Source organism: Thamnophis sirtalis, unplaced genomic scaffold (genome assembly GCF_051295495.1).
Source record: "Thamnophis sirtalis isolate CommonGarterSnake01/CBP01778 unplaced genomic scaffold, rThaSir2_p1.2 scaffold_10, whole genome shotgun sequence".
In the NCBI taxonomy this organism is placed as follows: domain Eukaryota; kingdom Metazoa; phylum Chordata; class Lepidosauria; order Squamata; family Natricidae; genus Thamnophis; species Thamnophis sirtalis.
Window position 1 is genome coordinate 19,803,183 of NW_028261390.1, and position 16,677 is coordinate 19,819,859.

General features: G+C 47.0%; 1 protein-coding gene across 2 annotated transcripts in view; it reads right to left on the bottom strand.

Moving 5' to 3' along the window:
• MANBA (mannosidase beta) overlaps positions 1–11,228 on the bottom strand; it is an 80,333-nt gene extending 69,105 nt beyond the window's left edge. For both annotated transcript variants that reach the window (XM_087724160.1, XM_087724159.1), the window contains exon 1: positions 10,890–11,228. In XM_087724160.1, coding sequence (XP_087580286.1) covers positions 10,890–11,105 — 216 coding nt within the window. In that variant the 5' untranslated portion in view covers positions 11,106–11,228. The remainder of the gene's footprint in view (positions 1–10,889) is intronic.
• Between the last annotated feature and the right edge of the window lie 5,449 nt (positions 11,229–16,677).

Sequence of the window (16,677 nt, forward strand, 5' to 3'; positions counted from 1 at the left end):
AGGAAAGAACATGGTTGAGGTGCATAAAACTGACACTAGGGGGGGGGGGAAGTGAATAGGGAAGGGTTTAAATATCTAGTTTTCCCTTAACTTTAGAGCACAGGGATATTCAGCAAAGTTGAACAGTAGGAGATTCTGTACAGACAAAACCAATCCCTTATATGGCATATGGAATTTGCTGCTGTAAGATGCAACAATGGATATCAGATGATTTTAAATCAGGATCAGATAAATTCACAGATGAAAAGCAACCTCCAGGACTTTTGATATTTCCAATATCAAAGGCAAAATGTGTACTGTTACTAGTTTCTATGAAATAATAGAAATCCACTGTTCCTTGTCCACATCATAGTTGGATAGACAATTTCACGGTCACCATGGAAACAGGGTAGCAGACTAGATAGTTCTAATTAAGGTCTGTTCTTGTGGGATAAGACTGATCAATTGCTTATCCCACAATAATTCTGGCTCCCCTGTATGAGGTCATCAAGCAACATTGTGTGCATGACACTGCGCTGATGTTATCCATTTAGTGAAGTCTGACTGGCAATTCTATGGGCCAAGTCTTTCCATGTCTTCTCACCTTGCAGTATTTCTTTGAATTTTTCTATGCTCTAGCTCAGGGGTCTCCAACCTTGTCAACTTTAAGCCTGGCGGATTTCAACTCCCAGAATTCCCCAGCCAGCTTTGAAATCCGCCAGGCTTAAAGTTGACAAGGTTGGAGACCCCCACTCTAGCTGATGTCAGCTTTGATGGTGTCCAATCAACATGTTCTTTGACAGCCCGGTTTCTTTTTATAACTAAATCTTCCAAACATTGCTTTCTGCAGTGAATTTCCCCACATGACATGGCCAAAGTGAGTGAGACGCAGTTTCGTGATTTTGCCTTCTAGTGACACGTCTGGTGTTACGAACTCCAGGACTAGCTTGTTAGTCACCATTGCTATCCAAGAATACACAGGAGCCTTCTCCAGCATCATTTTCTTCCTGTCTTGCTTTTTAACGTCCAAATTTCACAACCATATGTAACTATGAGGATCATAACAGAGCAAACTAATCTACATCTGGTTGAAAAGCCAATGTATGAAAATATAAAATGGAAATTGTTAAGACTTTCTAGGCCTAGGAAGTAAATATCTCAGTCCTCCAATATCGCACAGCTTAACTTGATTGAAGTTTCTCACACAACATGAAGTAGAATATAATAGAATAACAGAGTTGGAAGGAATCTTGGAGGTCTTCTAGTCCAACCCCCTGCTTAGGCAGGAAACCCTACACCACTTCAGACAAATGGTTATCTAACATCTTCTTAAAGACTTCCAGTGTTGGAGCATTCACAGCTTCTGGAGGCAAGTTGTTCCACTGATTAATTGTTCTAACTGTCAGGAAATTTCTCCTCAGTTCTAAGATGCTTCTCTCCTTGATTAGTTTCCACCCATTGCTTCTTGTCCTGCCTTCAGGTGGTTTGGAGAATAGCTTGACTCCATCTTCTTTGTGGCAGCCCCTGACATATTGGAACACTGCTATCATGTCTCCCCTAGTCCTTCTTTTCATTAAACTAGACATTCCCAGTTCCTGCAACCGTTCCTCATATGTTTTAGCCTCCAGTCCCCTAGTGGCTACATAAAAATGGTTATTGAAAACTAGAATGAAGCCACTCTGAACTGAATGACTGTGCAGTTCCTTGGTTAAACCTGTTATGTTTTCTTCCTGACTTTTTGTGCATTGGTTTGGCCTTCATGGCTTTCAAGCCAAGGACTTGCTGAAAATAACAGATCTCCTTACCTTCTGAACCACTGCTTATGGCTTATCTTGTATAAAGTAATTTCCAAGATAGAAACAGTGTGTGTGTGTGTGTGTGTGTGTGTGTGTGTGTGTGTGTGTAGTGTGTATGTATGTGTGTATGTATATATATATACACACACTACATACATACATACATATACATACATACATACATACGTGTGTCTGTGTGTTTTCGTAGATTTTCACAGGTGTAGGTATGCTGGTCTTGTTGTATTCGGGTCTTTTCCTGTGTAAGATTGAGATTGTCTTGGCAACGTTTCGGCGAGGTCTCACTCGCCATCCTCAGGCTGGTGTTAAGAAAGAAGGCTTCTGAAATAATGTGTATTGGTTTTCTTTTTTAAGAACTTGTATAGAAAAAGAGTTTAAAAGTAAAAATTCATTATTGGATAAGCAGAAAAATATACTTTTTAAATCTAGTTATTTAATTATTCTTTACTATAATTACATTAGATCGAAGCTGCAGATTTACATGAGATGGATTTGCAACTGATTATAATTTGCTCCCTTCTCACTTGCTCAAGGTAGAAGGGGAGTCTCTCTAAAGCTTGCCCAATTTACTAAGCCCTGACAAACAATATTGGTCCCTGTAGCCCAGAACTATTAGAACATATAATACAGATGGCTTTTAAGCAATTGCTTTTCTTGATGGACAAATTCATGGAAATCTAGCAAATTATGTAAATCTAATACAGGTAGTCCTCAATTTACAACAATTCATTCAGTGACTGTTCAAAGTTACAACGGCACTGAAAAAAGTAACTTATGACCATTTTTCACAGTTATAACCTTTGTAGTGTCCCCATGATCATGTGATCAAAATCCAGTATGCTTGGCAACTGGTTCATACTTATGATGGTTGCTGTGTTCCGGGGTTATGTAATCCTCTTTTGTGATCTTCTGACAAGGAAAGTCAATGAGGAAGCCAGATTCACTTAACAACAGTTACTACTGTTTCCCTGAAAATAAGACCTCCCTGGATAATAAGCCCAATTGGACTTTTGAGCGCATGTGTTAAAATAAGCCCTCCCCAAAAATAAGCCCTCCCTGAAAATATAGCAGCCATGAGGTGACCATGCTCGCTGCCTCCTGCACCTCAAAAATAATATGACGTCCACTAAAATAAGGCCAAGTGCTTATTTCGGGGGTCAAAAGAAAATAAGACCTTGTCTTATTTTCAGAGAAATACGGTAACTTATCTACTGCAGCGATTCACGTAACAACTGTGGCAAGAAAGGTCATAAAATGGGGCAAAGCTTAATTAACAAATGTCTCACTTAACAACAGAAACTTTGGGCTGAATTGTGGTTTTTGCATCTTGGAGCGAAGGGAAGGACGCGACAAGCGGGTATGCAAAACAGCAACCTTTATTGTGAACAGAGTAACTACGATTCAACGTGGCGTGGTTCGCGCCAAACATTTATACCCCCTGGTTTGAACGAGGAGCCAATGGGGCGTCGAGTAGCTCGACCTATCAGGGCGAGGATTGAACCGGCTCCGCCCGGGAACCAATCAGAAAAAGGGAGTCGTATTCCCGCGCTTGTATTTCCCGCGCTAGTATTCAACACCCCTCCCCCCCTAGTCAAAGAGTTCCTTAGGAAGGGCAAACATAGTCTTTCAAGTAGGTGGGACGGTGACGTTCCCGTCCCGACCTTCGTGGCTCCCCGGCGGTTATCGTCGGGGGGGAAACCGCTGGCGGAGGTGTGTCCGTGGTGGGGCGGTGAATCTGCGATGCGGTCCCAAGAGGTGGCGCTGGCCCCGGGCCCGGTGCCCGATGTCCGTTTGCCCGGGGTGGCGTCTCCGTGGCAACAGGAGCGTCCGACAGTGGCCCCGTGCAGTCTGGTTGGGGTGTAGGTTCAGAGTCTCGATAAGGGCTTCGAGGAAGGGAGCAGCCGGGTGAGGCGCGTCTGTCTGCAAAGTTCGTATCGGCTTGTCCCCTGTTCCCCGGGTGGAGGCGGTCCGTTGAGGGGACAGTCATCGAGGGTGGCTCATGCTGAGAGCGGGTGTCTGAGAGGTTCGGGCCGTCTGTTTCCGCGGGGAGGCATCGCCTTAACTGGTCCACGTGGCGCCTCCATTGTGTTCCGTCGGCCAGGCCGACCCTGAAGGAACAGGGGCCAGTCAGGGCTGTGATGGTTGCGGGAACCCACCGTGGATCCCCAGAAAAGGAGCGGGCCCATACCGGATCCCCTAACTTAAATGCGTGGGAAGGGAGGGCCCCCAGGTTGCTCGGCAGATCCCCTGCGTAAAGTGGATGGAGCCTGTCTAGGGGGGTTCGCAATCTCCTACCCATCAAGAGCTCCGCGGGACTTTTATTAGTCGTTGGGCAGGGAATGGAGTGCTGGCTCAAGAGGTAAGCCGCCACTCTTTCTTGCCAGTCGCCCTGGTCCATGCGGCCCAAAGCTTCTTTGGCAGAGCGAACTGCGCGCTCCGCCCGGCCGTTGCTAGCTGGGTGATAAGGGGCTGTGGCTGCGTGTCTGATTCCTTGTTCGGCCAGGAATTCTTGGAACGTGGTGGAGGTAAACTGGGGCCCATTGTCCGAGACTATCACATCCGGTAACCCATGTGTGGCGAACATCTTACGCAGGGCCCTCACTGTACTCTCTGCTGTGGTGGAGGTCATGATTACCAGCTCCACCCACTTGGAGTAAGCATCTACTACTATCATGAAGTTTCGGCCGTGGAAAGGGCCTGCAAAGTCAATGTGTAAACGGGACCATGGGGCTCTAGGGATTTCCCACTCACGAGGGGCGGCTGTGGGGGGATTCAGCCTGGAGTTTTGGCAAATCCTGCATCGGCCTACGTAGTCTGCAATTTCCGAATCTAGCAAGGGCCACCACACATAGCTACGGGCTAAGGCTTTCATTCGCGCTATGCCTGGGTGGTTTTTGTGGAGTGCGGGCAGGATTCGTGCCCGCAGAGCTGTGGGAATCACTACCCTATCCCCCCAGACAAGACAACCCCCGTGAAGGGCGAGTTCGGCTTGTCGTGCTTTAAATGGTCGGAATTCTTCCGCTACCTTTTCCGCGGGCCAACCCCTCAAAACCCATGAAGCTACTTGGGATAGGACGGGGTCAGCCTTTGTGCAAGCTGCGACGTCCGCGGCAGAGACTGGGAGGTCGGATTCGGCTATGGACAAAATAGAGAGCGCGGGCACGTGGGCTGTGTCCGTCTCTGGCAAAGGGCAACGGCTCAGGGCGTCTGCGTGCCCTAGCTGCTTACCCGGACGGTATAACAGCGTATACGAATACGCCGTTAGGAACTCCGTCCAGCGTGTCATGCGGGGAGACAAAATGGGGGGGGTTGGCTTGTCGCCTGCCAGTAGCCCCAGGAGCGGCTTGTGATCCGTGACAAGGGTGAAATTCCTACCATAGAGGTAGTCATGGAACCGCTTAATGCCGGACACTGCAGCCAGGGCTTCTTTATCGATTTGGCTGTAGTTCCGCTCCGTGGAGGAGAGTGTCCGGGAATAGAAAGCTATGGGGGCCTCTGAGCCGTTCGGGAGGGCATGGCTCAGGACCGCCCCTATACCATAGGGAGAGGCGTCGCAAGTCAGAACTAGGGGCATCCTATCGCTGTATTGAATTAGGACTGCCGACGAGGTCAAAATGTCTTTTATAGCCGCGAACGCGTGCGCTTCACGGCTACCCCATTGCCAGGCCGCTGACCGGTCAAGCAGTCGGTGTAGCGGCTCAGCTAGCGACGCCTTGTGGGGGATAAAAGGGGCGTAGAAGTTTAAAATCCCCAGGAACGCCTGCAATTCCGCCCTAGAGGTGGGTGCGGGTGCGTTTTTGATGGCGGCGACTTTGGAAGGAGTGGGGTGGATGCCTTGGGCATCAATGAGGAACCCCAAGAATTCTACTTTGGGAACAGCAATTTCGCATTTGCTGCGCTTTAGTTTCAGTCCTGCCTCCCTAAAACGTGTGAGAACCTCCCGCAGTGTTTTCAGGAGTTCCGAGTGGCTGGGGGCTGCGACCAGGACGTCGTCGAAGTAGGGAACGACGCCTGGGAGCCCGTGGAGCAACCGCTCCATGAGGCTCTGAAAAATCCCCGGGGCAACTGAAACGCCGAATTGGAGGCGGCGGCAACGGAAGGCCCCACGGTGGGTGACGATGGTCTGGGCTGTAGCCGCATCGTCGTCTACGGGAAGCTGCTGGTAGGCCTGTGCCATATCTAGCTTAGCGAAAATGCGGCCCTGTCCTAAGGAGTGGAGTAGGTGTTGCACTACGGGAACCGGATATGGATTTGCCTGCAGGGCCAAATTGATGGTCGACTTATAGTCGGCACATATTCTCACCGATCCGTCGGGTTTGACCGGGAGGACTATGGGGGTTTCCCAACGGGCGTGATCTACGGGCTCGATTACCCCCTGCTCTATAAGCTTATCAAGTTCAGCGTCTACCTTTGCTCTCAATGCGAAGGGGACCCTGCGTGCCTTCAGCCTAATGGGAACGACCTGGGGATCGAGGCAGAGGGAAATGGGGGTGCCCTTATAACAGCCCAATTTCCCATCGAACACATCTGCGAACTCATCTAGAACGCTATCTACGGTGAGGGGGACTACCCTGTGCACCCCCTCTATGGTGAGGCCCAAGGCGGGAAACCAATCCAACCCAAGGAGAGCGGGCAGATCGTTCCTGACGATTAGAACTGGGAGTTTCCCCTTAAAATCTCCGTATTCCACCCGGATGTGGAATATTCCTGCCGTGGGAATCCCATTTCCCTGGTAGTCTAGGAGGGAGACCCCGACGGGGCGCAATTTGCTCTGGGGAACCCCGGGACAAAGGCGGGAAAACAAGGCCCAAGATAGGAGAGAACGGGAAGACCCGGAGTCCACCTCCATTCGACAAAGCTGACCTTCGAGTCGGACGGCGGTGCTGATTTTGCGATCGCCGGCGGGAACGTGGGACGCCTGGTAGACCACGCAGTCGGCGCTGGAGGGCTGGTAGGTTGAGTGGCAGTCCTCAGCTCGCCTCGCGGGACGTGGCTGTTGGCGGCGTTGCGGTGCCTGGCGCTGGTCGCTGGGCTGCATAAACGATGGGGCTGGCACGAGAGCCCGGCAGACCCTGGCGAGGTGTCCTTCTCCTCGGCAGCGGCGGCAGACGGCGGAACGGAACGGGCAGGATGCGCGGCTGTGGCGGCCGCCGCATCCGCGGCAAGGTGCGTTTGAGGCTGGCTGAGCGGGCGTCGGTGGTTGCTGGTGTGGCCTCCGCTTCGGCTGCGTCCTCATTTGTCCGACGGTTTCCTCCTCCTCGTCTTCAGCAGGAGAGAGGTCGTCGACGAGGTTCGTCTGGGTGGAAGGCCCCGCGGCGGTTTGCGCGGGGGTTTTCAGCTGGAGGCGTTCGATGTCGGCCGTGGATTGTTCGGAGAGCTCCGCTGCTCGCGCGGTCTCCACGGCTTGCATCAAGGTAATTTTGTGATTCCGGAGCATGCGGCTGCGCAAATGCACGTCGCGGACCCCGCATACAAACTGCTCCACGAGGTTCTCCTCCAGGTCTGCAAAATCGCACTGGGCGGCCACTGTGCGTAAAGCCTCTAGAAACTGGCTGATGGATTCGTTGGGCTTTTGCACTCGGCGGCGGAAGGTGAAGCGGCGCGCGATCAGAGAGGGTGAGGGGGCGTAGTGGTTCCTCAGCCTGGACATCAGCTCGTCCCACCCAAGTTTGTAGGCTGGCCTCGGGGCGGCCAGGGCTCTCGCAGAGGCGAACATGGAAGGCTCACAGCAGGACAAGAAGAAGCTGCATTTCTCCTCGTCGGTCTGTGCCTGGTTCTTCGATGCGATTAAGTAGCACTCGAAACGCTCCATGAAGCCGTCCCATGATTCTCCGGCGGCTCCGAATGGCGCGAAAGGAGGAAGCGATGATGCCATCGTGGTGTGGAGCCAGAGAGGGGGAGGAAGAAGGCGGAGAAAATTTTGCGTTCGCTGCCGGAGTTCTCAGCCTGAGGATAGCGTTCGCGCTGGTTCAGACGCGGTGGCAGCTGGCTTGTTCTTCTCCGTGGTCGCGGGAATCGGTATCCCACCTTCGTCGCCAGTTTTGCATCTTGGAGCGAAGGGAAGGACGCGACAAGCGGGTATGCAAAACAGCAACCTTTATTGTGAACAGAGTAACTACGATTCAACGTGGCGTGGTTCGCGCCAAACATTTATACCCCCTGGTTTGAACGAGGAGCCAATGGGGCGTCGAGTAGCTCGACCTATCAGGGCGAGGATTGAACCGGCTCCGCCCGGGAACCAATCAGAAAAAGGGAGTCGTATTCCCGCGCTTGTATTTCCCGCGCTAGTATTCAACAGTGGTCATAAGTCGAGGACTACTTGTACTTCTGCATTAGTTCCTGTTTTACCTTTATCTTTTTTTCTTTGCTAGATATAGGAAGAAAGAAGTCACTTAAAGCTCAGCTACCTATTTTAGACCAACAAATGAAATTTGAGTGGTAAAACAATTTCTATGATCTGAATAATTGAGTCACATGCAGACAGTGGTAGAATTAATTACCCTATTTTTCGGAGTATAAGACTCACCAGAGTATAAGACGCACCAAGGTTTTAAAGAGGCAAATTTAAAAAAAAGTAGGTAGGTAGATAGAGGAATAGAGAGAAAAATAGAGGGAGAGAACTACAGTAGATAGGTAGGGAGAGAGAGAGTAGGTAGGTAAGTAGGTAGATAGAGGGATAGAGAGGGGGGGAGAAATACAGTAGATAGGTAGGGGAGAGAGAGAGAGAGAGAGTAGGTAGGTAGGTAGATGGTTCCAGGTGTATTTATCCATGTGCTGGAGAAGGAAATCGCTGACAATCTGCAGCACCTAAGACTTTGTTTCTGCTGTAATTCTCATCAATCAGTTAAAGAGCTTTCCAAAAGGAAAAAAAAGGGAAAAAAGTTTTTGCACTTTGCAAGCCTCCCAAAAACAGCCTGTTTTTCGTGAAAACGGACCCTTTAAAAAAAAAGGCATTAATAGCCTTGGGGGGCTTATAGAGTGCTGCTGGGGGCTGTGGGGGGGCAAAAAACACCCCTGGATATGCACATGCATGAATTTGTACACACTCATGCACATACTTCACATACTTAGATAGTCACTGTGAAGTCTTTCTTGGCAAAAACAAAAGCTGGTTTAGAACATGGTTTCAGTGCAAATAAAGAGAATTCAGCACTCACAGTTTGGTTTTGGGAATCAAAAGAAAATGCAGAAATGCTCCCTACAGTATATTTACATGGAAACTGCTGAGAGCGCTTAATAGAAGTGTCCAGCTCTCAATGAAATTGCTGCCTGACCCTTTCTCAGAAATAGACTTCAGATCCCGAACTATTCCATTACGAGGTAAGCCTTGAAATGTGAGTCATTCATTCCACTGTCCTTGAACAGCTTCATAGACTTCATGAAATGCTTAGCAGCGCCTAATAAAGAACCCTAGCAAAGTTTTAATAATTTGAACAATAGGATACCAACTGCCACAATGCATTAAGCAGAAATCATCAGATGAATTTGTGGGAAAGCATTACTTTTAAAAGATTTGTCTGTTTACTTCCTATTCACACTCCAGGGCTCGTGTTTGGATCCTAATCCTTACTGTTATGCTCAAATGAAGCAATAACGTATTTACAATGCGATTCTATGCCTGTCTCCTCTAAAGTAAATTCGAAATCAGAACTGCAGGCTTCACAACAAAAGTAGACAATGAATGATTGATGGGCTTGATGATTAGGAGCCTTTCAGATTTCTGGTGAGAGGTAAAGTGTTACAGGTATTTGGTCATTAAAACAAATAAAAACCATGCCCCAAGGAAAAGATTGGTTATCGTTGACTTTGTGCAGTGTTGGCAAACCTATGGCGCACGTGACAGAGGTGGCACACAGAGTCCTCGCTGTGGGCATGTACGCTGTTATCAGCTGCTCTTCTGGTTTCTGGCACACACATGTGCGCCGGCCAGCTGGTCTTCGCGGGCACCGGAGAACCAGAAAATGCCCCCCAAAACAGCCTGAAAAATTCCAAAAAACAGGCCATTTTCTGGTGTGTTTTCCAGGCCAGGTTTCGGGCTGCTTTTGGCCTGAAAAACAGCCTGAAAACGGCCCAAAAAACAGGCATGCATGGGGCGGCCAGCTGATCTTCGGGTTTCCAGCGCTCTGGCACACACATGTGCGCACATGCACAAGTATGCACGCACGTTCCAGTTAGGGCACTTGGCGCCAAAACGGTTCGCCATCAGTGACTTAATATTATATGTGAATATGTCGCTTTCTTAAAGTGATTTTAAAAGCTCAATATTAACTTGTGGAAAGATACAGCCCCATTTAGTCCCAAGATAGATATCATGACAGCCAGAAGTAATGCACCTACCAACAAAAACCAATTAATCCTGCACAGGAAGAAATTAATGTAGTGGCTGGTGATGGAAAGCCACAACCATAGCTTCCTGCAAATCCCATCAAACACCCAATGCCGGCCGAGATAAGCTCATCCCTGGAGCCACTTAGTCACCAGTAAAATAAGCAAACACAAAGCTCCACAATACTTTCAGTACATGTTCTTTATCCATCTAAGCGCCAGAACATTGCATGGGGCTCACAGAAACCTCGCTCAGCACTGAGAAAGACGTCCATCCTTGTTGTTGTTTTTTTGCACTGAAGTTGAAATCGTTTTCATTTGTCAACTTCTGAATCACATGGTTGGGAGGAAGGATCTAGTCCGGGGGAGGTCTCCAACCTTGGCAACTTTAAGCCTAGCGGACTTCAACTCCCAGAAATCCTCCAGGCTTAAAGTTGTCAAGATTGGAGACTCCTGATCTAGTCTAGACCCCTGATCGAGTTGAAGTCCCTGATCTTAAAGTTGTTAAGATTTGAGATCCCTGATCTTAGAGTTGTCAAGATTGGAGACCCCTGATCTAGTCCCCTGATCTAGTCCCCCTGCCTTATACCATCCCTGTCAAATCCAAGAGCATTTCCTCAGGGACAATTCAGCCCGAATTTGCCACTCTAAATAGTAGACTCAACTGTTGCAGGATATAGTGAGGCACAATTCACACTCACTCACACACACACACGTCCTGCCAACCACCTGCTTTCCAAAGCGCGCAAAGCCGGCCCGCCGTCACAATACCTGGATGAGCCCCTCTCGGAACAAGGCGGTGTGCACACAGCCCGGGACCTCGCCTTTCAGAGCCAGCGAGCCGTTCGCGTTGCTCACCCGCCAGCTGCCCCGCAGGCTGTGCACAGCCGACCCCGCGGGGCTCGGCGAACTGGAGCCGAGCGGGAAGCCGCTCCCGCACACGGCGATCAGAACCGCCAGCTCAAGCAGGCGGTGGCCCCTCTCCATTCTCAGCAGAGGCTGCTAGCAGAAGAGGCGGGCGGGAACGTGGGGGGAGAAGGCTAATGGGGGTGCAGCGCCGGGCATGAGAATCTCCCAGTCCCGGGAGCAGCGTCAATCGAGTTTCCCCGGAAAGGGGAAAACTCCCGTGCGCCTTTGGCCTCAGCGCAGAGGAAGAAATACGCCTGCGCGCATCTTCCACGCCTCCGGGCGCTGCAAAAGAAGGCAGGGCGCTTTTCGCTTCGGAAGTTGTGGAGAGAAGCCGAACTAGCACGGCTAGTCTAGTGAAGAGAAGGACCAGGGGTGACAATGAGAGCAGTGTCCCAATATTTGAGGGGCTGTCACAGAGAGGAGGGGGTCAAGCTGTTTCTCCAAAGCACCTGAAGGCCAGAGAAGGAATAACGGATGGAAACTGAACAAGGAGAATCCTTCCATTTCCCCACCATCCAGTCAGAGCTGAAGAAGCTTCTTCGTCTTCAAAGAGGGGGGGGGGACAAAGTTCAGTTGCCTCTTGAAAAAGCACCTTTGATCAAGGAGAGATTCAACCTAGAAATAAGGAGAATTTTTCTGACAGTGAGAACAATCAATGGAACAGAAGTTGCCTTCGGAAGTTGTGGGAGATTCATCACTGGAAGCTTTCAAGAAGAGACTGGACCGCCATCTGTCAAAAATGGTGTAGGGTCTCCTGCTTGGGTGGGGGTTGGACTAGATGACCTACAAGATCCCTTCCAACTCTGTTATTCAAGTGGGTGGCCGCGTGATCTCCTTTAGATGTGGGTGATGGTTCAAGACGATGGCACCGCCTCTTCTAAGAATGGCAAAAGGCGACAGCGGTGCTGTTCCTTTCCCATGGCTCCCCACTTTGGAAATTTCTTTTCTGGACATGCCCCTTCCAAGTTTCAGCTTCAACCTTAAACTGTCTACCATGGACTTTACCCCATTCCTAAGAGGTTGTAAGGGGGGCATGAATAAGCACATCAGCGTGCCTACCGTCCCTGTCCTACTGTCCCCATTTATCTATATTCATTTCCTTTGTTCATGTCCATGTTCATACTTATACCTGCTATCTTGTATCTGTTTGACAAACTAATAAATAAAATAAGTTCCCTCTTGCAGTTCGGCAGTGACTCGGTTTTTAAAATCGCCTTCTCTCCCTCCCCCCCCTCCCTTTTCGGGTCAAGCTTGCATTGGTAAGGTCAGGAAATTGCCTCATCAGGTTACATTCTTACGTCGCTTATTCTTGGGAAACAAAAAATCGATTTGTTACACCCAGGATACTGGCTGATATACTCTTTAAGACAGTGTTTCTCAACCTTGGCAACTTGAAGACGTCTGGACTTCAACTCCCAGAATTCCCCAGCCAGCATTCGCTGGCTGGGGAATTCTGGGAGTTGAAGTCCAGACGTCTTCAAGTTGCCAAGGTTGAGAAACACTGCTTTAAGAAGACCTGGATCAAGGCATTTCTGGTTCAGAGGGAGCTGGGCATGTCTTGGAGCAGTGCTCGGGGAAGGGAAAAGAGGAAGATTTGGGGGAAATTCCAGGTTGTTTTTTTAAAAATCCTTAAACAGTGGTCACACCAGATCTGGGAGGAAATAGATCACCTGAACTCATTCAAGTTGCATTTCAGGCCAGGGAGAGGATTGAGACAGCTTTGATTTGCTTATCAATTATCTTTATTTGCCATGAAAGCCAGTTGACTGGTGACTTTAGGACAGTTATTCTCTCTCAATCCAATTCACCTCACAATATTGCTATTGCAGGGGAAATGGGAGGAGGAAAGTGTGTTGGACATGTTTACTGCCTTGAGTTATTTGTATAAGAAAGGCAGGGACAGAAATAATCAAATAAATAAACTTCCTAAATTCTTGTTTCGAGAGTATAATATTTCATTGAATATTTTATTTTAGTGTGGTTCATTCCTAGAGGCATGTTACATATTTTTGCCAGACCTTCTATTATGTATTTATAAATTATTGGATAACTTCCACTTGGAGCTGGACATGTGTCTGTTTTCCAGCTAGAAACGCATAGAACAAACAGAAAAAAAAAACATAGTCCTTCAAATATTACTAAACTATAACTCTCAGCAGCGCCAGCTAACATGGCCATGGGCGAAGATGCAATCAGTTGTATAAGCAACTGGTGGAGTGTAGTTACCTCCTTTTCTATTTCGCGTTTGCTATAATTTCTCTGATACCAGAATCTGAATAGATATTGTTAGCAAGAGAATCTTTTATGTCAAAGGCAGGTCCATCTAATGCATTTAGTTAGCTTTACAAGCTCAATTCTTTTACCATGCCTCTATCTATAGAATTATGAAGTTGGAAGATACCATTTAGGCCACTGGGTCCAGCCCAAATGATTCAAAGTCAAGGATTCCCAAAGAGATGATTATCTAGCCTTTGTCTGATAATACACTCTGAAAAAAGAGTCTTTTTCCAGCTGAGTCATCTGCAACTGACTTTACTGTTAAGCTTTGTTTTAATAACATTTAATCAAACTCTACATTCCTGAAACTCTGATTCATTATTTCATGTCCTGCATGGAATACTTCAAGTCTCTAACTTTTTCAGTTAGATAATATCTTTTCAGATATTTTAAGACTGCTATCTTTTAAACAAGACAAAACCATTGGGTTAAGGATTCAGCCTGGTCCTTAGTTGGTTTTCCTGATTCTGATTAACCTAGTTGTTCTTTGTGATTAAAAAATACTTTCCAATGTATTTTTTTTGTAACCTCACATGTACTTACTTCCATGTTTACAACTTTGAGAGGGTTGAAAATATGATTGCACAGCCCATGCCTTCTGGTTTTCCGCATATATTAGATAAACAGATTAAAATCTGAACATCTAAAATGTTTATTTAGTTAAACGGAGAACATAAGCAATCCCACAATTGTAACTTAATTATTTCCAGAAGGCTAATAGTGATATGACACTCAGTTCCAAGAAAAAAACAGAAATTCTTACAGTATGTTAAATATTCAGATTTTTTAGGATAGTGATGGTGTCACATTTTAGGGGACATGCTAGTGTTCCCGAAACCCAACAACTATTTTCAGAACTATGGAAATTATACAAAAGAGTTGTGCATTTACATGGCCTCCAGAGTCTCTGAAAATCACCCAAGAATGGGAAGTGCTTTTATACAATTTTTGGAAGTTGCAGAGGCTGCAAAAGAGTATCCTCCAAAGCTACTTTAAGAATGAAGGCCTTGTGTGACCTGAAGCAGCCTCAAGTAGACCCCAGAGGCCTGTCAATCGAAAGAAAACAAGCAGTGTGTGGCAAATTTGGGGAGCGGCTGGGCCTTGGGGGCAATCACATTTGGGGAATGACATGAGGCAACCTTTTGGAGTGGCAGTAGTGACACTAGGACTGAAGGCAATGACTAGACCTTTATTTCAGGCCCAAGCTCGGTGCTGCTGAGTGCAGATATTTAGGGTAGCCTAGAGCAGTGGTTCCCAAACTTGGCAACTTTAAGACTTGTGGACTTCAACTCCCAGAATTCTCCAGCCAGTCTTAAAGCTGCCAAGTTTGGGAACCACTGGCCTAGAGGGTCATGGGCCAGCAGAGCAGAGGTGGGTTCCTACTGGTTCGGACCGGTTCGGCTGAACCAGTAGTGGTTTGGCGGCTTGGATTGCTGGAACCGGCAGTGACCCAGGCCTGCCACGCCTCTGAACCGGTTCTCCTACGGGGCTGCAATCTTGATTTTCGGTTCTGCGCATGCGCAGAACAAATACAATTGCAGAAATTTAATTTTTCCCCTTAATGTTTTGTGCATGCGCATACCTATTTTTGTGCAAATGTGCACACGTGCAGAACAAAAATTTTGCGCTCACCAAACCGGCAATAATGCCAGGAGCAACCCACCCCTGCAGCAGAGGCATGAATTTTTGACATGACAAGCCCAAAAGGTTCACCATCAGTGATGTAGGGCATAAGGTTTCGGGCATCATCGGGGGGAGGGGGAGAGGGAGAGGTGGGGACACAGAAACTTTTGAGCAGTCAGGCATACTTTAAAAAATAATTATTATGGTAGCATATTGCCATGTTGAACAGCGTAGTTACATCAAGGAGGGCGTAACCGGAGTTTTTTTAAAAGCCAATCACAGGATATCAAAACAACAAATAATGTAAAACAAAACATCCCATTGTTTTCATGTACTAGGATTGTATAAAACAGGGACCAATCAGGGCCGAATGAGAAGTATTGTTTTTTTATCTTCCACCTAAATAAAGAATGCTGCCTACTCTGTTTATATAAGACCATCTCCTGATATCATGGGAATCTGCCCAGGTAGATAGAAAGACCAGATACAATTCATAAACTAGATCCAGTTCTGTCTCCTGCACAGAAGAGAAATGGCAAATTAAGAGGACCAAATTTTATAATCTAGTACAGGAAAGAATAACATTTATCACTTATACCTTTTAGCTCAGGGGTGTTAAACTCAAGGCCTGGGGGCCGGATCTGGCCCACGGGGTGCTTAGATCTGGCCTGCTGGCCCACCCTGGAAATAGCAAAGGACCAGCCTGCAGTGCCACTGCCAGTGAAAACAGAGCTCCTTTTTCACTGGCAGAGGGTTGCAGGAGGCTGTCACAGCTGAAAACGAAGCTTGGGAGCCCATTTTCACTGGCTGAGTGCTCGGGCCACCACAGGTGCCGCCAATATGAGTGATGTCAAGCTGGTCATGCCCACTCTTACCCCCTTACCCCTCCCCCCAAGGTCAAACACAACCCTGATGTGGCCTTCAATAAGTTTGGCATCCCTATCTTAGCTAATGCATAATAACCTAAAGGTCATAAGTGAGTTATTTTTAAAAAAAACATCACTGACTTCTTTCTGCCCCTTAATATCTAATGATGTTGATTTAAGAGAGTACCATCCATCTGATTTCATAATAGATTGATTAGCTTTTAAAATACATTTGAAATAATTTAAATACTCTTTCAGCAAGAAGATGAAATTTAATTTTATAGTTAACCTGTTTCACTGCAAAAGCACAAAATAACTTCTTAAGATATCTAGTTCGCTGAACTTCCAAAATACATAGACCATATATTTGTTATCCAAATCCCATAATTAGGCATACTGGAACTGCAACTTACTGAATTCTTTTAAATAGTAATTTTATTTTAAAAACTAATACAAAGAACAATAAGAACAATATAAATAAAGCTACAGAAAAGAACACCTTCAACAATCTTGATCGTCAGCCTCTTCAAATAATGTCCTAAAACTTGAGTTTTTCTTTGTCCTTCACATAAAATTCTTCAAAGCTTTAACAAGCTATTTTGTATATCCAATTAAGGAAAGTTTTTCAGGTCACTTTCTTGGTTTGTTATTTATACATTCCTTTTAATTATTAAGACATCTGTTGTCTTGCTTTGTTTTTGTATGTTCAGTGTAGTGTCTTGTTCCATATGATTCTTTTGGCTTGTCCTTTTAAAATCCTCTTTCAGTCATCTGGCAAAACTTGTTTTTCTTCAATAAATAGTTTATTTATAGAGGCAAAGTTATTCTTTAACTTCTGGTTAATTGTTCAAAAATATCGTTCAATATGTCAAATGTTGAAATAT